Source organism: Stegodyphus dumicola, chromosome 1 (genome assembly GCF_044657685.1).
Source record: "Stegodyphus dumicola isolate Sdum_Otavi_A_Nest chromosome 1, ASM4465768v1".
NCBI lineage: Eukaryota > Metazoa > Arthropoda > Arachnida > Araneae > Eresidae > Stegodyphus > Stegodyphus dumicola.
In genome coordinates, this window is record NC_140768.1 from 135,664,879 (window position 1) to 135,688,468 (window position 23,590).

The 23,590-nt window shown below is 35.5% G+C and overlaps 1 protein-coding gene across 2 annotated transcripts in view; it reads right to left on the minus strand.

The window, feature by feature from the left end:
* The window catches only part of cdi (serine/threonine kinase), a 389,918-nt gene that overhangs the window by 132,078 nt on the left and 234,250 nt on the right, over nucleotides 1–23,590 (minus strand). For both annotated transcript variants that reach the window (XM_085821086.1, XM_085821091.1), the window contains one exon: nucleotides 8,618–8,739. In XM_085821086.1, coding sequence (XP_085677212.1) covers nucleotides 8,618–8,739 — 122 coding nt within the window. The remainder of the gene's footprint in view (nucleotides 1–8,617; nucleotides 8,740–23,590) is intronic.

Sequence of the window (23,590 nt, forward strand, 5' to 3'; positions counted from 1 at the left end):
CCAGGTACAAATCTTTAAGGTGGAAAACTACGTTATTCAGAACTGGATGGGTCTAGGTACCGTCATTTTTTCACAGTGCGAGAAACATACATACATTCCTGCAGATTCTTCATTATTTAATGTTTTCAAAAGCAAGGCAGGGCAATAATATTTCATGGCAACAATCTGAAAATTGATTCAGACATTTAAAGTGATACGCGGCAAAATTCCGTTTCAAAACTAATACCGTTTTTGAGCTAAAAACTGCCCAAATGATTCGTAACTTTTAACCTATGTGTTTCTTCTATCGATGGGGGGGGGGGGAGAAAACCCGCTTTTCAGGTTGATTCTACATTGCATCTAAATATATAAGGATTTTGTAACATTCTGGTTAGTGTGATTTAATACACTAAAACTGGACGGTTGACTGAATATCAGAAAACAAACCAGAACTACCAGCCTTAGATTTCCTAAGGGCCAAATAGATCGTACTTACATATGAGGGAAATTTTCTAAAACCACAAAGCAGCCAGCTCATTCGCTGAGAACCTAACACGGAACGTCCTACCAGTTTCAGAGATCTCGTATATTTAAAAGAACTTTGAAATTTCGTGTTATCAATTCCGAATCTTTCTTTAATATAACAGACATTTAAAAAAAATTTTCGTCGCTTAATCATTATAATTTCTCGATCTCTACCAGTCTACTTTGAAAGCGTCTGCAAAACTTCACTTGGTGCTCAACCAGGTCTTAATTTCTAAAAGCGTCGGAGCTTTATGGAAGATCGTCAGAAAAGAACAATGGTAAATAAATAAATAAAACGACTACCAAATTCATCAATAAATTAAATAGTTAATGGTAATCTAATTAATAATTAATATTTATTCATTATTATTTAATTGAAAATTATTGTTCAATTCATTCATAATTAACTATTATTTAATTAATAATTAAAGACTGCAGTAATTAAATAATTAAAGTTAAATAAAATGTAAAGAGATAAATAAAAATTTAATAAGCGATTTTTAATATAATTTTATTGCTAAGAATAAAATTTTTGAGATCAAATTTCCACTGAAATTGTTGTTCACTTACATAAACGAAGGGGCGGAGCCTTCTTATTTAGGGCTCCAGCGCAATTTAAACTCTGAGCTCAACAGATATTACCCACTATTTTGTTAAATGGATGGAACCGGAAATTTGCTTTACTATTCCGAGTTAAAGAGAATACGCAGGACTATTCTAACTTGAAAGGAGCAGGCAACGCTGTTTGCCTCTGAAATAGTTAGACCTTTTCATCTGAATTTTAACCACAACGAAAAATCTATCAAAGAATTCAAAATGCTGCCCTGCTTTAATATTGTTGCGTGCGTACGGGTTCGTTATGAAATGAATGCACAAGTCCGATGAAAAATGAACAAAAATTTATTATTATCACAACAAAAATGCTTAAATTTTCTCAAATTATCATGCAGTATTACAATATCTCACAGTAGTTATCTTTTAACTACTCAAATGTCCAATAGAACGTCATTCAAAACAGCTAAAGAACGCTAATCCGCGAATTCGCTACAATCAACAAGAGCAGTTTTCTAAACAACAACAAACTAAGCAACTACTACAAACTGAGATGTTTTCCTCCTTTTATAAGATTTTAAAATCACGCGCTAGAATTTTCCAGCACTTTCTCGAAATCAAAAAGAGATATTTATTTATTTAACGCACGTGCTCTTGTATTTTTAATTTTTCTGGCTTAGCTTTCTTTTAATATTCGTCACGCGCTGCACTGCGCGAGAAATAAAACCATTTAATTTCTAATTGAACTAACATTAGCTTTTTAAATACCAAATTCGTAACACTGCCCCCTTTCCAAGGACTGCACGTCCCGGGCAGTACAATCCCTGGACAGGAAGCTAAACTTACAACTGTGGCATAAATGCAACTGAGGCATAAACATTACATTACAATATCAAACAATATAAACAATAAATGCAATAACTAACTTAAACAAATCAAATGCTATCAAATACTAAATACAAAACAAATACTAAATACAAATCAAATACTAAATGCAAATCAAATACTAAATACAAATCAAATACTAAATGCAAATCAAATACTAAATACAAATCAAATACTAAATGCAAATCAAATACTAAATACAAATCAAATACTAAATGCAAATCAAATACTAAATACAAATCAAATCAAATACACATTTATAAACAAAAAGGACCATGGTCTGATACTATTTACAATTATTTACATTACGTACTATGGCCATAGTAATGAGCTAACCTGTCGTAATGAACAACTTTAGGTTTAGAGTTCGAAGACTTACGAATCCGAACCACGACGTCATTCAGCCTTTTTAGGACTGTATACGGGCCATCCCAAGGTGACTGTAATTTCGGACAAAGTCCTTTCCGTCGAGTCGGATTCCACAACCACACCTTGTCTCCTTCGTGGAACTGATGTTCAGTAGCTCGTGTCGTAGCGGGTCTTCATCTTCTCCGTCGCCAAGTTGACTCGCTCTCGTGCAAAACTGTGCATCACTTCAAACCGGGCCTGGAGATCTTGAATATATTCCTGACGATGAAGGAGCATCCGGAGGGCGGCCAAACAATAGATCACAAGGCAGACGAAGGTCACGACCGAAGAGCATCTGTGATGGAGAATAGCCGGTAGTCTCGTGGACAGCACTGCGGTAAGCCAGTAAAAAGAGTGGTAATTTCTTGTCCCAGTCCTGTTGGTTTCTGGAAACCACTAATGAGAGGTTATTAAGGATGGTTCTATTGAACCTCTCTACCATGCCGTCCGACTGGGGATGCAATGGCGTCGTTTGAGTTTTGTCAATGCCGAGTAGTTTGCATAGTTCTTTGATTACTGCCGAGGCAAAATTCCTTCCCTGATCGGAATGTAACTGAAGAGGCACTCCGAACCTGGAAATCCAGTGCTGTATCATTACCTCAGTTACTGTGACAGCCTCTTGATCAGGAATAGGATAAGCTTCAGGCCACTTGGTGAAGTAATCAATGACAACGAGTATGTATTTGTTGCCATCAGCAGTTCGTGGCAGAGGTCCCAGGATGTCAAAGGCGATACGTTCAAAAGGCGCCCCTACGTTGTAACGTTGCAGCTTGCCTCGTCTGCGTCTCCTCGGTCCTTTCCGGCCTGCACAGACATCGCAAGATCGGCACCACTTTTACACGTCATCCTTTGCATTATTTCAGTAAAAGCGCTCACGAACTCTCTGCAAGGTCTTCATTATTCCAAAGTGACCTCCAGTAGGGGTGCTATGTAACACTTTAAGGACATCAGGAATGCGGGATCTTGGAAGTATAAGTTGCCATCGGAACGTCTTCCCATCATCCGATTCGAATTTCCGGTATAAGACGCCGTTTCGAATGTGAAGTGAATCCCAGAGTGCCCAATATTGTTTGGTTGTAGGACTACAGATAGAAATGTCCTGCCAGGTAGGTTTTCTGTTTGATGACTCCATTAAATCAATTATGGGTTTAATGTCGCGGTCTTCCAGCTGGTCTTTCCTGACTTCATCATCACTCCACAATTCTCGATCAGCCGATGTTGATGTTGTAATTTGCCTTGCGACCGGAGTCAGCAGCTCGTATTTCGCTTCCACCCTGGAACAATATCGGCAGCTTTCTTGGCAAGGTCTTCTAGACAGGGCGTCGGCGTTTCCGTGTGATGATCCCTTACGATGACGGATAGTGATGTCATATTCTTGGAGTCTCTGTATCCACCTGGCTATTTGACCCTCAGGATTCTTGAAATTTAAAAGCCAGGTCAATGATGCATGATCGGTGCGGAGCAGGAATTTTCTGCCGTATAGATAGTGATGGAACTGTTCTACAGCTTTGACTATGGCGAGCAACTCTTTCCTGGTGACACAATAATTCCTCTCCGGTTTAGACAGGCACTTGCTCCAGTATGCCACTACACGTTCTTGGCAGTCTATTTCTTGGGACAAAACAGCACCAACACTTTCATTATTCGCGTCGGTGTCGAGAATAAATGATCGGTCAAGCTGAGGATACGTCAGGATTGGAGCAGATGTTAAAGCCTCCTTTAAGTTGTTAAATGCATCCTCGCATTCTTTTGTCCACAAGAACTTTTGGTTGCTCTCTGTCAGCTTGTGTAGGGGTCTTGCGATGGAAGAAAAGTCCTTCACGAATCTCCTATAGTAGGTGCAAAGCCCTAGGAAGCTTCTCAGCTGATGGACATTTTCGGGACGTTTCCAGGATTTAACGGCTGATACCTTTTCAGGATCCGTGCGCACACCTTCTGCAGAGATGACATGTCCCAGGTAAGTCACTTCCTTTCGGAACAATTTGCATTTAGCGGGACTCAGCTTCAGATTGGCTTCTTTCAGTTTCTGAAGCACCTTCCTAAGATTTTCTAAATGTTCTTCAAAACTCTTTCCGACGATGATGATGTCGTCCAGGTATATGAGGCAGGCTTCGTAGGAAAGGCCATTCAAAACAGTTTCCATAAAACGTTCGAATGTTGCCGGCGCATTACACAGTCCAAACGGCATCACCTTGAATTGCCAAAGCCCTTGTCCCGTAGTAAATGCCGTCTTTTCTCGGTCTTCAGGCTGTATTTCTACCTGCCAATACCCACTCTTTAAATCAAGTGTTGAGAACCACTTGCTACCAGAAAGAGTGTCTAGAATGTCGTCAATTCTAGGAAGAGGGTAACTGTCTTTCTTCGTAACCTCATTCAAACAGCGATAGTCGACGCAAAATCTTGTTGAGCCGTCTTTCTTTCTGACTAGGACGATGGGAGATGCCCATGGACTTACTGAAGGCTCGATGACATCGCTTTCTTCCATATCTTTTAACAGTGTTCGCACCTCTTCCTGTTTAGCAAACGGTAGACGTCTTGGATGTTGCTTGATCGGGGGATGATCGCCGGTATCTATTCTATGTTGTGTCAAACTAGTTCGACCCACGTCAGAAAACGAGCGGGAGAAAACAACTTGAAGATCGGGAGAAAACAACTTTAATGACGCGATCGGCAGCATTCCTCTCTTTATCGTTTAATTGCGCATTCTGCAATAACTCCAATGTAATTCTCTCTTAGGACACGGATTCTTGGATGTTACTCTTTCTTTCAACGGTGGTTACTGGAGTACATGCTGCAACCACTTCACCTTTCTTAATAATTCTCCCCTTCTCAGTTACATTGGCGACTCTCACCGGGATAACCGTTCTGGATAGGTCGACGAGTGTTGAGGCTACTAGTACTCCTTTTGGGCTATTACAGTTATTGGGATATTCTATGATGCCGTAGCGGAAATTTCTGTTTTCGGCTATGGATCCAGGAAGTAAAATTTCTGTTCTTGCCGGTTTGTGATATTGTCTTGTGCTATGATTTTATGGACAGATTTAACTTCATCATTGACTCCAAATAACGCTATGTCCTCAGATGTAGAATGCAATTCGTTATTTTTAAAGTCCAAGGACAAATTGTATTTCCTTAGAAAGTCCAATTCGAGTATGCAAGAATCAGTGATCTCTGCTACATATGCCGTGTGATGGTAAGCGACACTTCCAAACGTGATGTTAGCATTTACTTTTCCATCGATGTTGATCTTCTCACCGGACACAGTCTGTAGGGTAACGCAGGGCGGCGTCCAGATAAGTTTGCTTCCCAGTTGTTGAGCCAAATCTTTTCGGATGATGGTAACGTTGGCTCCTGTATCTATCGTCATATTGCAGGGAACTCCATTAATATGTCCTATTATGAAAAGTCCATTACTGCCGCCTCTCACTGCAGAAATCTGAAGCGCTTTAAACTGGGGCTTTTCATGATCTGGCAACCTCCGCCCCGCGAGATGGCCACTAATTAGTTTCCCTGCTGTTTGTTAGGAGCGGTCTTAGCATCCGTGACCTGGGGTGTTCTGCAGTTTCGTCCGATGTGTCCTTCAGCACCGCAGTTCCAGCACTTTACGGTCGGTTTCTTGTCACCAATATTCTGTCTCAAGGCGTTCAGTTGTCTAGTTAAATCGTCTAGACGAGCAGTGACTTGATCCCCTGGCTCCTGGACTTGAGCAGCTCTGACTGGATGGCGGTCTCGACGGGTGGCTTGCTGGGCTGCCTCAAATTTCATGGCATACACTAAAGCGCTTTTCAGATCTTTAACATCCGCCATTCGCAGTGCTTTCTGTATTTCAGGGTCCCGGATGCCATCGATGAAATATTGCAGGGACAGGATTTCCCTTGTTTCTGTCGGGCACTCCGAAAAGGCGTGATGTGACATCCGTGGCGAGTTCCTGAAGTGTTTCGGTGAGCTTCTGTTGACGGGATTTTAATTGGAGCCTGCTGTAGTCTTTTAAACATTTCTCCCCGAAGCGCAGCTCCGAGGCGCGGACAGAGCTTCGAAATCTAACCTTTTGTTTTCGGGAAGAGTCTGAAGGATATCCGCTGCGTCGGCTCTTAAAGAAGCGGCGAGATGACAGGCCTTAGCTTGGGAATCCCATCCATTCGCATCCGCCACGATAGAAAATTGTGTCTTATACACCTGCCAGGAGGTCTTCCCATCATATGTCGATAGCTTCAGAGAGGGACGAGCAGGCATGGGTAGAAATTTTAAACCATCCGAAGTGCTCCCTGCCGTCGCTACGAATTTCTTTAAAGTGTCAACTTCTTTGGCGACGACAGCAGAAATTCTGTCTTCGATTTGTTGTTCAATATGTCCTTGGACGGCAGAAACTCTTCTTCAATTTGTTGTTGGAAGGCCGAAACTCTTCCTTCGACTTGTCGCTCCACAGCCGACACTCTATCTTCTATTTCATCTTTGACAGAAGAAACCTTTTCTTCAATTTGCCCAACTTTATTTTCAACCACATCTATTCTACCTTCCATAGCATCGAATTTGGTTTCTATTATGCAGGCAATTTCTCTTTTCATTTCGTATTGACTTTCTTCAATCTTTACTTGTACGGCTTTTATTTCGTCTTTAAAAGTTAATTAACCAGCTTGAATGGCCTTCATCTCTTCCTTAACGGATTCTTGGCCCAATTTCATCTCGCCTTTAATTTCTTCTTTAACGGAGTTGACGGCTCCTTCCATCTTTTCTTGGAAAGCAGCAAATGCAGTCATCATTTGCCTGAATTGTTCTTCCATCGCTCTTGTTATTGGCATTCAAATCCCACTTCTGACACCAAAAATTGTTGCGTGCGTACGGGTTCGTTATGAAATGAATGCACAAGTCCGATGAAAAATGAACAAAAATTTATTATTATCACAACAAAAATGCTTAAATTTTCTCAAATTATCATGCAATATTACAATATCTCACAGTAGTTATCTTTTAACTACTCAAATGTCCAATAGAACGTCATTCAAAACAGCTAAAGAACGCTAATCCGCGAATTCGCTACAATCAACAAGAGCAGTTTTCTAAACAACAACAAACTAAGCAACTACTACAAACTGAGATGTTTTCCTCCTTTTATAAGATTTTAAAATCACGCGCTAGAATTTTCCAGCACTTTCTCGAAATCAAAAAGAAATATTTATTTATTTAACGCACGTGCTCTTGTATTTTTAATTTTTCCGGCTTAGCTTTCTTTTAATATTCGTCACGCGCTGCACTGCGCGAGAAATAAAACCATTTAATTTCTAATTGAACTAACATTAGCTTTTTAAATACCAAATTCGTAACAATATTGTTACGAAATGTACAGGCGCGGTAAGATGGCTTCCCCGCAAAGCAGTTTTAGGGTTGCCATAAAATAGCAAGGAGGTCAGGGTTGCCACATTTGATGAGAAATCGCCCATTTGGCGACCAAATCGGCGATATACCATGAACGGTTGGAGAACCTTCTGGAACGAATTCTTACCGTTTAAGGCCAGAATGTTCTCGAACACACGCCGAAAACTAGTATATAAACCCTGCTGGTTCGCAGTCTGTCTGTCATTGAGCGAGTGCCTCGAAGTCTTGGCGAGCTGGTCGTCGAGGGCATCGAGAAAGTATTTCAGTGCATCGCGAATTAGTGCATCGTCGAGTTTAGTCTTAGACTGTGCTGAGTCAAGAGCTATACTCGTGTACCGTCGAGTGCATCGCGTGGAGAGTCTCGAGAGTACGTGCAGTTCCGAGAACGACCAAACAGTCGAAAGCTGTACTCGGGTGCTCTGCAGTGAAGCTGTCTCCACCGTTATTGCCCGACAGTGTGAAGGCTGTGTCGCTGATTGTTCCAGCATGTTTATAGTAGTTTTTGAACGACTGTAAAAAGTGTTATTGGAGCTGTTCTGATTAACATTAGCTAAATAAAGTGTGTTTCGATACTTCATCAAGTGTCGTCGGTATTCACTCCAAATCTACGAACCCCGTACGAACGTGAAGGAAGAAAATAACGTAACAAGTGGTGTCAGGAAGAGAAAAACGTAACAATATGTCAAAATAACACGTCGTTTTGAACTATTAAAATACTATGACGAAACAAGCAGCAGTTATAACAAACAGATCCTTATAATAACTTTTTAAGCACGAACGGTACTCAAACCCACTGTTTTTATAATTAAATAAAGCAAGATTTTAAAAACAATGAGAAAAAGTAATACCATTACAGTTGAGTTTTCCTTTTTACAAGAAACTAATATTTACGTACCTGAGAATATTTTCGTGGGAAAGCCTGTTCATCAACTGAACCTCCCGCAACATATTGGGTCTGTTGCTGAGAGAAGTATTCATCTTCAATACCATGACTTGTCCTGTCGTACGATGGGTAACCTGTAGAGAAAGTAAAAATCGTTCAGCAAAACTATAAATGAATATAATAAAAACACCAGATATTATTTGGCAGTTATATAAGAAATGCTTAAAATTCTTCTGCATTTAATATAGGATGACTAACGGATGGACAGTTCAACAAAATATAAGTGATGCCTGAAAGTTCAGCAAATGGTTTGAAGAACACATCGTTGTGAAAGTTATAATACCTATTTCACGTAAAAATTCGAAATAATAGACTTAACATATACAACTTTTGAACAACATTAAGAAACTAACAAAAAAAAATCATATGCTTTTTCGATACCAAATCTTAATTATAATTAGATAGCATTAACAATTGACAGCTAGCTTATTTTACACAATTTAAAATTAGAAAATTAATAAAGCGCTTGAAATTAAAATTTATTTATCCATGTTATTCGAATACTAAATGTTATTACTTATTTTTACATATAAACACCTTACAAAACTTTACGCAATAAGCTGGAGGATTTTTTTAATTTCTATATTACTGACAATATGTCACTGCACAGTCACGATGCAACATCCAGATGATACATTTACTAAGTCAGCAACAAACTGAACTTCTATATATGTATTACGCCCAATTCGTATCCAAATTTAACAATGCCAAGATACTACAATAATTTCTCCAGTACCTAGATTGCTCTAAAGTACCTCTTTAATCTGAAAAAAATCTCATCGCCAATTACGTCCATTTCTAATTTCACGAACTCAATAAATACCTTAACGATCTAGGATATCACATTTACACATTTTTCTGACTCATATGTTAATGACCCTAGCAGCGAAAACCTATGACAGTTATTAAACAAAAACTTATATACTATACTTTCAGAAGTAAGCTACATTTCTTATAGAGCATATCATCTTTGATTATCTTAAGCATCTACCTCATTTAAACCCATGTAAATAACTTAATTACGTCGAAAGAATGAAATACGATGGGCTAAGAAGAAAATTAAACAAATTTATAAGTAAATAAAAATTAAATAATAAAACAATCAGACATTAAAAATATGTCACATCCGAAAAACACATTTAGCACAGTTGAACTCTCTGCAAAATGTGTTATACCACGTTGCCTTGAATGTAAAATGACCATGTATTCGGAAAGATGTTTCCCAACGAAGAAAAAAGGCTCCATAAAATAGCTTCGCAGCATGATTACTAAATTGAATATGTTCCAATGCTAGACAGAATAGAATTAAGAAAATATTTTTCATTTGAATGCTAAAGTCAAGGATTAAATCATGAAATATCTTGATACAATTTTTAAATGCCTATGCTGCAAAAGTGCAATTTTCAACAGACGGGGAAATGTCTACATGGTATAGTATACGAATATTCTTCACATCTTGATTCTAGCCCTAAATGCAATGCCAAAATTTTTCAATAGTACAAGCATTAGACGTAAGAGATTTGCTTTAAATTATTGAATTGGGCTGCTTTTCTCATTTCTGAAAATGTTTTCCTTTACTCTGCTAACCAAAGTAAAAAAATAATTTGTTACCTTTACAAATAAAAAATAATATTCTTTTGATAAGCTGTAAAATTAAGAAAATGCCCAAGAAAATACAAAAATTATGAAACGAATTTCATTTCTTTGCTTTAAGAAAATCAAAAGGCAATCAAACATAAACTTATATATATATAATAGCATATAATGATCCACTTAAAAATGTCAAATCTTCGGAAATTTAATCTAAAAACAGAACACAAATACGTGAGCTGAATTCGCTTTACTGTCTGAAACAAGCAGTTCTCCCAAATACGCAAAATCTGTTTCGGCACGCAGTGGAATGTATGCGAGATAATCGGCAGCCATTATGTCAAAAACAGACGATCAATGTCAGACGAACAATTCCAATTCGAGAGGCAAACAAATCGATCGATGAAAATCACGAGAGCTGCTTTTTTAACTCAACTTCCAGTGTAATTTTAAATGTAAGGTTCATTATTCAGGGTAGAAAAGAGGAAAATTATCTTTAATAAGAATACAACTCTTACTTTAAGATGATTCATCAGTTCATCATGAATTTGGTCAATTGAAAATACATATTCGGTTACAGCTCAAAGTTATAAATCAGAAGAACCTAAATTTAAAAAAAAGGGGGGTGAAATACAGTAGGACTACAATTATTTGAATGATTTGTTTTGTATTCCAAGACAAACATACATAAGCTTAGTGTCAACTTTTTATACTTTCTTTCTGGTTAAAGGAGTGTACAAATTAATACAAAATAATGCATATTTTTAAGAAGCTATTAGATGAATTTAGATTACAATATATGACACACAGATTAACCAACAATGTTGGACAAGCATTGTTTAATTAATTGTAACAAAACATACGAGAGTTATCTGCCTAAGACGAGGAATGCCTTTGTGGAGGATTTGAAGAAACCATCTTCTGGTCGCGTTACACACAAGTAGTGGGTAAAAGCCGATTCTGGAACAATAGAAGCTCCGCAACTCCGCAACTTCTCCACCCTCACCTCCCCCTCCCAAGCACTCCTCTTCCCCCACCCCTCCCACTCCTTTTCATCCCCCAACCCCACCCTTTCCCTTCCAAGTGCTTTGCTTCTTCCCCCTACCACCTTCCATGGAGGTCCATGCCACCTTCTACTAGGGTCAGAGGGAAAGTCTTGTCAAAGCGGTTTTGTCCGAATGTTGATGAAAGGGACATTAGTTATTATTTTACTTAACTGCAATAAATTAACTGAATTTCAACAACAAGATAGTCTTAACGAAAGTTTGCGTTATATCATTATACCGTGTTAATTAATAACTTTGCATTTTATCTTCACAGAGAAAGTTTCTTCCATTTACTTTAATAATTGTAATTTAGAGGTTTAGTAACGATATTACATATTTTTTCTGTTTAAATTTTATTTTATTTTTAAAAACCAACCTTAATCACACACACAAAAAAAAAGAAAAAAAATCAAAATATTAATTTTGGTACGATGTATTATTAGGTTATTTAAATAGGTATAATAACAGATTGTAACGTATTCGCAAAGGCACATTTTTTTAACATAAAAAAAAGGAGCATTCCCGAATATTCTCTATTTACATGCAAAGGAGTATTAATTTTATTTTTAGACACAAAATTGCATTAAAATGTATATAGATTTAAATTTTTCCCACTATCAAATTACATTTCATATCAAGAGCAAGTTATACTCTACTTTTCTGAGAAAAGTATTTGGGTGTGTATTTAATTATGGCAAAGGACACTAGGGCTATCTTCCTAAGGGGAGGGATGCCTTCGTGGAGGATTTTCTAAGGGAACTGGCTCGTATGCACGTTACACATGGGGAAAACACCCATGCAGCCAGCCCGTTCGCGGGATTCGAACCTCGGACCGAACTACCAGTGTTCAGCGACTTTATCGCTCGGCCGCTGGTGGCCCGCAAAGTATTTCGGAGTGTTCAGTAGTAAAAATGTTCAGTGAACAAGTGAGGGTATATTTTGCTTCTACCTTTACAAAACACACCTATTGTAAATATTTCCATTTTCCCGCGCTTTCTCCGTTTTGTCCCCGAAATAAACTTTGTTGCTTTTTGACTTCGGACAGTTACTTTTTACCATGCTTAGGATATATTAGATATACTGGTATTAGGGCAATAAAAAAAATTACTTAAAAATTGTGTTCTAATGAAGAGAAAAAGAACGTGAATATTCGCATTTGGTGTATAAACTTGATCAAGAAATATTACTTTTTAAATACTCCAATTTACTCTAATTTATGAGAGAAAAATGTCTATTTTATCGTAAATAAGTACGCAAATGTATTTAGTTCTTTTTTTGTGTGTGTGTCTATATGTAATGTCTCAGATTATCTATAAACATTCTCAGTGAATATCTATTAAACGCTACAGTCAGATTATCCTTCTCAAATTGAAACTGCTATTCTAATGAAGAGGGGAAAAAAATGAGTATTCGCGGTTTGTGTATGAGTTTGATCAAGAAATATTACTTTCTAAAATGTATTTGTGGGAGCAAAATGTCCATATTATTGTCATTAAGGGGCCAAATGTATATATTTTGTGTATATAATGTCTCTGGTTATGTATAACTATTTAATTGAATAGATATTGAATATCTATTAGACATAACAATTCGATTATCCCTTTCCAATTGAAATTGGTAGTGCAATGAAGGGGAAAAAATGTGTATTCGGATTTTATGCATAAGATTAGTCGATAAACATTAATTTAATAATATTTATGTGAGAAAAATGTCTATTTTACTGTCAACTAGTACACAAATATATTTATTTCCCATTTATCTTGTGTATATAATGTCTCAGGTTATCTATAAATATTTTAAATGAATAGGCATTGAATATGTATTAGATACTGGAGTCATATTATCTTTCTCAGATTGAAATTTGTTTTCTAATGAAGAAAATGAATGAATATTCATATTTTCTGTATAAATTTAATCAAAAAAATTTTACTACCTTTTAATAAATATATTTGTTTTCGATATGTTTGTATTTTTTATTTGTTAGTTAAGTATAAAACAGAATTTATGTTTATTTATTTTTCTATAAATAGACTTCTCAGAGTAAAATGATATTTATCTGATATGGAGTTTCCATATTTGAAACCACCTTTCTCAATGAAAAATAGCGGTCCGTCTATTCAGGCAATTTTTTTTTTTTTTTTTTTTTTTTTTGTTTTTTGTTAAAAAAATAACAGATGAAAAAAAATTATAAAACCATTTCCTCGTAAAGTTATTTGGTTCTATGGAGCATATCAAAATCTGTTGCATGAAATAACTGGTGTAGAATTTTATAATGGGTTGCCCTCAGATATCAATCGAATATCTGGTGCACTTATTATTATTGATGATCTTATGTCTGAATTAGGAGATGATTCTATACCATCCAAATTATTTACCAAAGGAAGCCATCACAGGAATTTGTTATTTGTATAGTACAAAATATGTTTCACAAGGGTAAAGAAATGAGAAATATTTCTCTAAACGCTTCCTTATTGCGCTGTTTCAAATATATAAGAGATAAATTACAAGTTAACTATTTACTAAGGCAAGATGTATCCAGGTGAAACGAAATTTTTTCAGGAAACTTTTTACGATGCACCTAGTTTACCTGATGGTTATCTTTTCATATATTTAAAGCCGGAAACAGATGAAAAAGTTGGCTTACATACGGTGTATTATTTTCTCTGGTGATAGAAACTTCACGCATGTTCTACGGAGATCAGTTTTGACTTGAAACATCATGATGCTTGCCGGTATTGATTTCGAAGGATTTCAACTCAGACCAGAATTTTTCATTATTAAAGAATTAGCGTTTCAAGGCACTGGTAATTCCTACTTTGGATTCCTACTGGACATTTCTGCCTCCCAAGCCATGGGAAAAGCTCAACACAAAGCAGAAAATCGTTTTTCCATGAGTGGAACGCAATATACTTGGAATGCTATGGAATTCTGTTGAATTTCTTTACGAAAACCTTCAAGCCATTCTACGTTATTTATTAGATCGCTATCATAGCGCATTTGTAAAAGGATATGAAAACTGTAAAGCTCGTGAAATTTTAAATCTGGATAACTTTTGTTGCCCTAAGGTGAATAATTTACTGGCAGATCCCTTTAAATGCAGATTTCATTCTCCAAATCACTCGTACTGTGCTTTATTCAAGGCAACTACTTTTTCAAAATTTATTTCAAATATATACCAGTGACTTAAGATACATGATATCTTTCTCCGTCAATGTGCCAACGTATGCAGATCGACATTTACATGAATTAGAGCTATTATCTAAAAGTAAAAGGAAAGCAAGTATTCTTCGAAACTATATAAATCCTGTAATTAAAGCTGTCCGTGAATACGTTTTTAATTTATTGCAAGGAAACTTTCCTTTGACTTAAAACCAGAAACAAAATCTTGCGCCTTCCAAAAAAGAACTGCGCCAGTTAGCGAAGAGAAAAATTCCATTGTACAAAAAGCGTTAACTTCTGATTCAAAGGGGCGAAGGGTTTTTAAGTTTTATTATTCCAGCAGCAATAACTGCTCTATCCTCGTTATTCAATGGAACACGCTAGAAAGCTCATCCTAGTTCCTGCAGATAAGCATTTTGAGCATGAACAACGTCTAGCAGATAATCATTTATGTGATTTGGATAAACAACTGAAATCCGCCCTCAAAAATGTCTAATTTAAACGACAGTGAAAAGGTCACTCTTTATACGCAAGCGTTTCAAAAAGTACATCGAATATCTTATACCTGAGACTTTATCGAAAGTAAATAAAACGAGTACCACAGAGAAAGGAGAAGTTTATAAGGCTGAAGGCGGTGTGGTGTGGTGTATTTAATTATGGCAAAGCACACTAGGGCTATCTGCCTAAGAGGAGGGATGCCTTTCGTGGAGGACTTTCTAAGGGAAACTGGCTCGTATACACGTTACACATGGGGAAAACCACGAATACACCCATGCAGCCAGCCCGTTCGCGGGATTCGAACCTCGGACCGAACTACCAGTGTTCAGTGACTTTACCGCTCGGCCGCTTAAGGCTGAAGGCAAAAAGGAATTAAAAGAGAAAGTTTCAGATGATAAACCTGATATTTCTTTAGCCATTTTACACTCAGTTGCCCGTTAATGAAAAAAATTTGGTTAAAGATATACTTCTCTTTCTTCAGCAGCATAGTGATAAACTCTCTTGGAATGCATAGAAAGAGTTGATAGTGCATGGAAAAGTTATAACAGGCACCAACATCGTTGAACTACTAGTTAACGACTAGCCTCGAAGTAGAAGAAAAGCTCTTTGGGGTCGTTTAGTGTTTTATGATATTTTAAAAGATATAAAATTTCCTTTGATGTATGCTCTACCTTCACAAGCCGGGTAAAATTTTGCAACCTAAGTATTGTAAAACATGTTTACATTGTAAAATTATATTTCTTGGGGGTGATTTTGGACGTTTTAAAGCAAAGGTTTATTTCTTCAAAAGAGGCTATTTTGTCCTCTAACAGTTAAACTTTTGTAATAAATTAAAAGGTCTTTTATCACTGTTCTAAGTTAGGATTTTGTACCGCATAAAGATGGTGTTTTTCGACTTATTATTTCTTTCTTTTGATATAATAAAAGTAATTTTTGAATTTTAAAGTCATTTGTCATTAAAACACAACAAAGCAAAATTAAAAATAAAAAACAAGAAGACAAGTCTTAAATTAAAATCAGTTTTAAAATGAAATCCAGTTATTCTTTCTTGCATACAATCTCGTTACATGCTTAGATTGCAAAATTTTACCCGGCTTGTGAAGGTAGAGCATACATCAAAGGAAATTTTATATCTTTTAAAATATCATAAAACACCAAACGACTCCAAAGAGCTTTTCTTCTACTTCGAGGCTAGTCGTTAACTAGTAGTTCAACGATGTTGGTGCCTGTTATAACTTTTCCATGCACTATCAACTCTTTCCATGCATTCCAAGAGAGTTTATCACTATGCTGCTGAAGAAAGTGAAGTATATCTTTAGCCAAATTTTTTTCATTAACGGGGAACTGAGTGTAAAATGTCTAAAGAAATATCAGGTTTATCATCTGAAACTTTCTCTTTTAATTCCTTTTTGCCTTCAACCTTATAAACTTCTCCTTTCTCTGTGGTACTCGTTTTATTTACTTTCGATAAAGTCTCAGGTATAAGATATTCGATGTACTTTTTGAAACGCTTGCGTATAAAGAGTGACCTTTTCACTGTCGTTTAAATTAGATACTTTTGAGGGCGGATTTCAGTTGTTTATCCAAATCACATAAATGATTATCTGCTAGACGTTGTTCATGCTCAAAATGCTTATCTGCAGGAACTAGGATGAGCTTTCTAGCGTGTTCCATTGAATAACGAGGATAGAGCAGTTATTGCTGCTGGAATAATAAAACTTAAAAATCCTTCGCCCCTTTGAATCAGAAGTTAACGCTTTTTGTACAATGGAATTTTTCTCTTCGCTAACTAGCGCAGTTCTTTTTTGGAAGGCGCAAGATTTTGTTTCTTTTTTTAAGTCAAAGGAAAGTTTCCTTGCAATAAATTAAAAATATTCACGGACAGCTTTAATTACAGGATTTATATAGTTTCAAAGAATGCTTTCCTTTTACTTTTAGATAATAGCTCTAATTCATGTAAATGTCGATCTGCATACGTTGGCACATTGACGGAGAAGGATATCATAAATATTAAGTCACTAGTATATATTTGAAATAAATTTTGAAAAAGTAGTTGTCTTGAATAAAGCACAGTACGAGTGATTTAAAGAATGAAATCTGCATTTAAAGGGATCTGCCAGTAAATTATTCACCTTAGGGCAACAAAAGTTATCCAGATTTAAAATTTCACGAGCTTTACAGTTTTCATATCCTTTTACAAATGCGCTATGATAGCGATCTAATAAATAACGTAGAATGGCTTGAAGGTTTTCGTAAAGAAATTCAACAGAATTCCATAGCATTCCAAGTATATTGCGTTCCACTCATGGAAAAACGATTTTCTGCTTTGTGTTGAGCTTTTCCCATGGCTTGGGAGGCAGAAATGTCCAGTAGGAATCCAAAGTAGGAATTACCAGTACCTTGAAACGCTAATTCTTTAATAATGAAAAATTCTGGTCTGAGTTGAAATCCTTCGAAATCAATACCGGCAAGCATCATGATGTTTCAAGTCAAAACTGATCTCCGTGGAACATGCGTGAAGTTTCTATCACCAGAGAAAATAATACACCGTATGTAAGCCAACTTTTTCATCTGTTTCTGGCTTTAAACATATGAAAAGATAACCATCAGGTAAACTAGTTGCATCGTAAAATCATCTCCTAATTCAGACATAAGATCATCAATAATAATAAGTGCACCAGATATTCGATTGATATCTGAGGGCAACCCATTATAAAATTCTACACCAGTTATTTCATGCAACAGATTTTGATATGCTCCATAGCACCAAATAACTTTACGAGGAAATGGTTTTATAATTTTTTTTCATCTGTTATTTTTTTAACAAAAAAAAAAGTTTTGCCTGAATAGACGAACCGCTATTTTTCATTGAGAAAGGTGGTTTCAAATATGGAAACTCCATATCAGATAAATATCATTTTACTCTGAGAAGTCTATTTATAGAAAAATAAATAAACATAAATTCTGTTTTATACTTAACTAACAAATAAAAAATACAAACATATCGAAAACAAATATATTTATTAAAAGGTAGTAAAATTTTTTTGATTAAATTTATACAGAAAATATGAATATTCATTCATTTTCTTCATTAGAAAACAAATTTCAATCTGAGAAAGATAATATGACTCCAGTATCTAATACATATTCAATGCCTATTCATTTAAAATATTTATAGATAACCTGAGACATTATATACACAAGATAAATGGGAAATAAATATATTTGTGTACTAGTTGACAGTAAAATAGACATTTTTCTCACATAAATATTATTAAATTAATGTTTATCGACTAATCTTATGCATAAAATCCGAATACACATTTTTTCCCCTTCATTGCACTACCAATTTCAATTGGAAAGGGATAATCGAATTGTTATGTCTAATAGATATTCAATATCTATTCAATTAAATAGTTATACATAACCAGAGACATTATATACACAAAATATATACATTTGGCCCCTTAATGACAATAATATGGACATTTTGCTCCCACAAATACATTTTAGAAAGTAATATTTCTTGATCAAACTCATACACAAACCGCGAATACTCATTTTTTTCCCCTCTTCATTAGAATAGCAGTTTCAATTTGAGAAGGATAATCTGACTGTAGCGTTTAATAGATATTCACTGAGAATGTTTATAGATAATCTGAGACATTACATATAGACACACACACAAAAAAAGAACTAAATACATTTGCGTACTTATTTACGATAAAATAGACATTTTTCTCTCATAAATTAGAGTAAATTGGAGTATTTTTTTTCTTTTTTTTTGTGTGTGTGATTAAGGTTGGTTTTTAAAAATAAAATAAAATTTAAACAGAAAAAATATGTAATATCGTTACTAAACCTCTAAATTACAATTATTAAAGTAAATGGAAGAAACTTTCTCTGTGAAGATAAAATGCAAAGTTATTAATTAACACGGTATAATGATATAACGCAAACTTTCGTTAAGACTATCTTGTTGTTGAAATTCAGTTAATTTATTGCAGTTAAGTAAAATAATAACTAATGTCCCTTTCATCAACATTCGGACAAAACCGCTTTGACAAGACTTTCCCTCTGACCCTAGTAGAAGGTGGCATGGACCTCCATGGAAGGTGGTAGGGGGAAGAAGCAAAGCACTTGGAAGGGAAAGGGTGGGGTTGGGGGATGAAAAGGAGTGGGAGGGGTGGGGGAAGAGGAGCGCTTGGGAGGGGGAGGGGAGGGTGGAGAAGTTGCGGAGCTTCTATTGTTCCAGATTCGGCCTTTACCCACTACTCACACAAGAAAACCAGGAGAAGGCTAAAACAACCGGGTCGAACTACTGGTGCTCAAATGTTTTACTCATCTGGCCAATGGCAACACCGCTTAAATAAGCATGGTAACATTTCATCCGTTGTCCACATAATGAATATTTCTGTTAGCATATGAAATGAAAATGCATGTAACATCTCGTTATTTTTAAATTAAAATGTTAAATTTAATCTATATTTTTTGTATTTTAAATTGTAGTTGTTTTTTGTTGAAATATAATATGGTGAAATATATAACGCTTTCTCTTGCGAGCAAATATACGGTCTGTAAGAAATATAATCCAGTTAGCCAGTATCCTACGCCTATCTATAGATAGCTTAAGGTATATTCATCTTTAAAAAGAAAAACTGGAACTACATTTGATTTTCATGAGAGTTACACGGATGATCACAGGAGCTGTGATCGAATCGTTGGGACCCCAGTCCAGTCCATTTTTGTAGAGAATTTTGATCAGAATTAGACGTTTATCTAGCAACAGCCTCAGAAATTGTGCGTATGTTTTTTAATGGCAGTTGATGTAATTTTCTCGCAAAGCAACTTACTGTTATTAAAATAACAGTAGAGATTTAGGAATGAGTTGCCTCTTGGAAGCACTGCACATAACGCTGGTGTGGTGCATATTATGACTGAAACCTTCGACCGCGCAGTCGCTTATGGCTTTATGTGTAGTTAGTTACCTGTTAATCATGTTGTCCATATACAAATACAAAATTTATTTACTTGCATTTCAGAAAATTATGTTTGCTATTTGTTATAACAGCATTCATAAAAAATATGATAGCTCTTTATTATTATTTTACTGAAGTAACTCTTGAACAAGCAAAGTACAGAAGGCTTTCGACTTAATTACTCCTGAAATCCTAGATAGTCTGTTATAAACGACTTATATAACCTTGTACGTTCAACACATACATGTTGTTCTTTATCAGATTATCTATGGTAAAACACTCGAGGGCCTGCCTAAGTGGAAGAATATCTTTGTGAAGTGCTTTCAAAAATAAACTAGGTACATATTCACGAACACATGAATGAAACCACGGAAATGCCCAAGGAGACAGCAGACCACATTAGAACCCGGGTCAAACTACCAGTGCTCAGCAGTCTCAACTGATGGGCCAGTGATAAGGCAGTAGAAAGAGAATACGTGCATTCTTAAATAATTCGCCAAATGACTTTTCAGCATCACATCAAATTATAAGGGTTTCTGACAATGATAAAAGGATTACATCCAATCTATTCAATGATCTAATTTATCCCTCTCTTCACAATATATTAGACCACTACTTTTGAGTTTTAAAAATTCCTTTTCATCTTTCATTCATTAACAAAAGTAATTAACCGGAAGAGAGGATCTGCATAAAAATGAGGGTTGGTTAGAAAAGGACAAGATTAGAATTTTCGCCGATTCACGATTCACTTTACGAATTCCAATCGGTCTAAAGCTAAGACAAATTTGCTAAAGCATTTTATTTCTTTGAGATTTCATGCAGACACAAGCAAATATTTAGATTCCATTTCTCTCTAGGTATGTTTAACCGACATGAATGACTAGCATAACTGCTGTTCAGCAGATAAGATTGAAGTTAGGCAAGAAATACTAGTATTCATTACTCTTACTAGTATTCTTACATCATTAAAAAAACGTGTGAAAGGCAGCAGAAGGATGTAAGCCGTAAATGCTATATTCAAATATATTTTTAATTTGCTCAAGGCAGTCGTTACATACATGTTGATTATCAAGAATAGGGTAAAAATAGCTTGGATGATTAATCTCACATGCCCTAATTTACGAAAACAGTTCTTGGACCACAAGGTCGTTCTTGATTTTAAAAGTTCTCTGAAATAATACAACATATGAATGAAACGACAACAGAGTAGTAACACTTGTTGAGAAGTTCTAAAATTGTACAAGCGTAGTCATCACTGTATGGTTTACTTCACAGATAACTAATGTGAAAACTGCATGGAAAAGAACACAACGGAATACGAGCATTCGTTAACGACTCTGATGCAGTGAGAGTTATGCCATTAAAATAATCATCCGCAACTAATGACACATGGCGTTTGCAGTAGATTATGCATGCCCAGACTAGATTCTTCACAGAAAGTTTGAATGCTAAGTGAAATTTTGCAATAAACGCAACTTTCCCATCACCTTCTAATGATGTGCCAAAGATAACGGGCAGTTCGACCGTATTCTATGAAGTGTGAAAAGTTACTATTCTCTTGAACTTGACCATCATGTTTTCTTAGATACACGCCTGATGACTGAAAAACAGCTATTGGAAAAATCACAATAAGTCGTAAAAACCTCAGTGATTATTATAAGTAACCATTAATCAGAACCAAGCTATCATTACCGAACTAAGCTATCAGTTATTTAAAGATGTTATCCATTCTCCCAAAATACTTTGGTACCAGTATAAAAAACGACGATATTCTTTGACTAAAAATACAACTCAGCTTTATATTTTTATTAATAATCTACGATTATTTTATAAAAGCAAGCTCCAGCAATAAATTTAAATGCAGCAGAAGCCCACTTAATAGAAACTGCGAAAGAAAATGGCAATGAATCTCAATGTCTAAAACAAGTCCCGCGCATTTTAGAGAACATTTCAAATTTCTCCGTAATTACTTCATCCTTTAGAAGAAAACACATACAATGAAGCATCCTTAAGACGACAACACAGAATTCCAGATCACTTATGTCTTCGATGGACATGGTTGTCTTAATATCAGTGACTATGTGTGATATTTAATACAGTTATCTAATTATATATGTTCTCTGACATAGTGATCACATTTAAAGATGGACGTCTTAAAAGTAAACACCGCGAGAGATTCGCTGTATTTTAAGACAGGAAAAAAAACATATATATATATTACATGCGAAAGAGATGAAGTCTTTAGCGAGGAGATGACTCACTCAGATCCTTCATCAAAAGGTGAAAGTTGGTCATAGACAACTTTCATCTTTTGATGAAGGATCTGGCCCAGCTGGAATTGGTCACAGACATTGCGAATAAAAGAGAATTCAAAAATGTAACTCACTATTTTAAACAATACAGATGCACCGTCATACATGCTTTTGCTTGAATGGAAGTATGTTACTGGGTACCTAATTTGGTTAATTAGTTAACTAAATAATTCTTTGCATAATGTTTTGCAAATGACTGCATAAATAGAATTCAAAGCACTTATACAATTCCTGACCAAGAACGCTCAAGATTAGAGAAAACGCTCCTACTGCATTATGTAAAAAAGGTGTAATTCAAATTACCTATTTACTATTATGTTTTGTAAATAAACACCTAATTTTGATATCGCATCACAGAAGATCCCATATAAATGCAGGCCATAATTGGATAATTTAATTCGGATATTTTGCACCAAACTGCTGAGCAATCTTTTGGTGAAAATAGCCCAGCTGGGATTTTTAGTTCCCACATGCTCAATAACATCCTTGACAAGAGTTTCTGGAATTTAGCATCAATGGTAATAAAATTCTAGAAAAGCATCACCTACAGAAAGCAGGTCCTCGTACTTCACTTCCATAGTAGATAAAGGTTTTTTTTTCGATATCTCCCGTATTTTCACTGATATAAATATCTAAAGTCCAACTCAAGTTTTTAAGTTTTTCCGTCGTTGGAAAAATTTTAAAACTCAATTTTACATTTTCACTCATGGATCCAACTGATATTTGTTTTTCTAGATAACATAGGTGTATACATTCCGCAATAATCTAGATAACTGTAACTGAAGATTATTCGTGATCCTAATGTACAGGCTCGTGTTGCCGAAAAGAATTTGATACTTGAAGGAAGCATAATATAAGTGTGGTCTTTCATATTAAACAAGAAATCAACTTAACTAGTATGAATTCCAAAGAACCAAATAAAATAAATACAATCAAATAAAATTAGACGGATATTCTTTTTTTCTCAAGGAGCAACACTATTTTTTACGATTTTATCATACTGCTTAAAACATAATTATTTAAAAAGTTTCATTAATAGAACGTATCTGGAGGAAAATAACTCTGTGTCTGTATTGTATGCATTCACGAGGTTTAAAATAAAATTCTTAGTAAGTATTCTGATATTTTCTAAACAGCTTTTAACAGCCTGAACAAAAATATTTAAAAATGAAAAAAGTTGATATTCATCAACTTGTAAAGCATGCGAAAGAACATACACCAAATTTTATGCGCGAAAATTTGCGCTTACGCACTAAAACTCCAGAAGTTTTTTTTAAACACAACAACAGTTCTTTTTAGAAACAACTATCAAATCAACATAACCATTGCAATTCACATTTC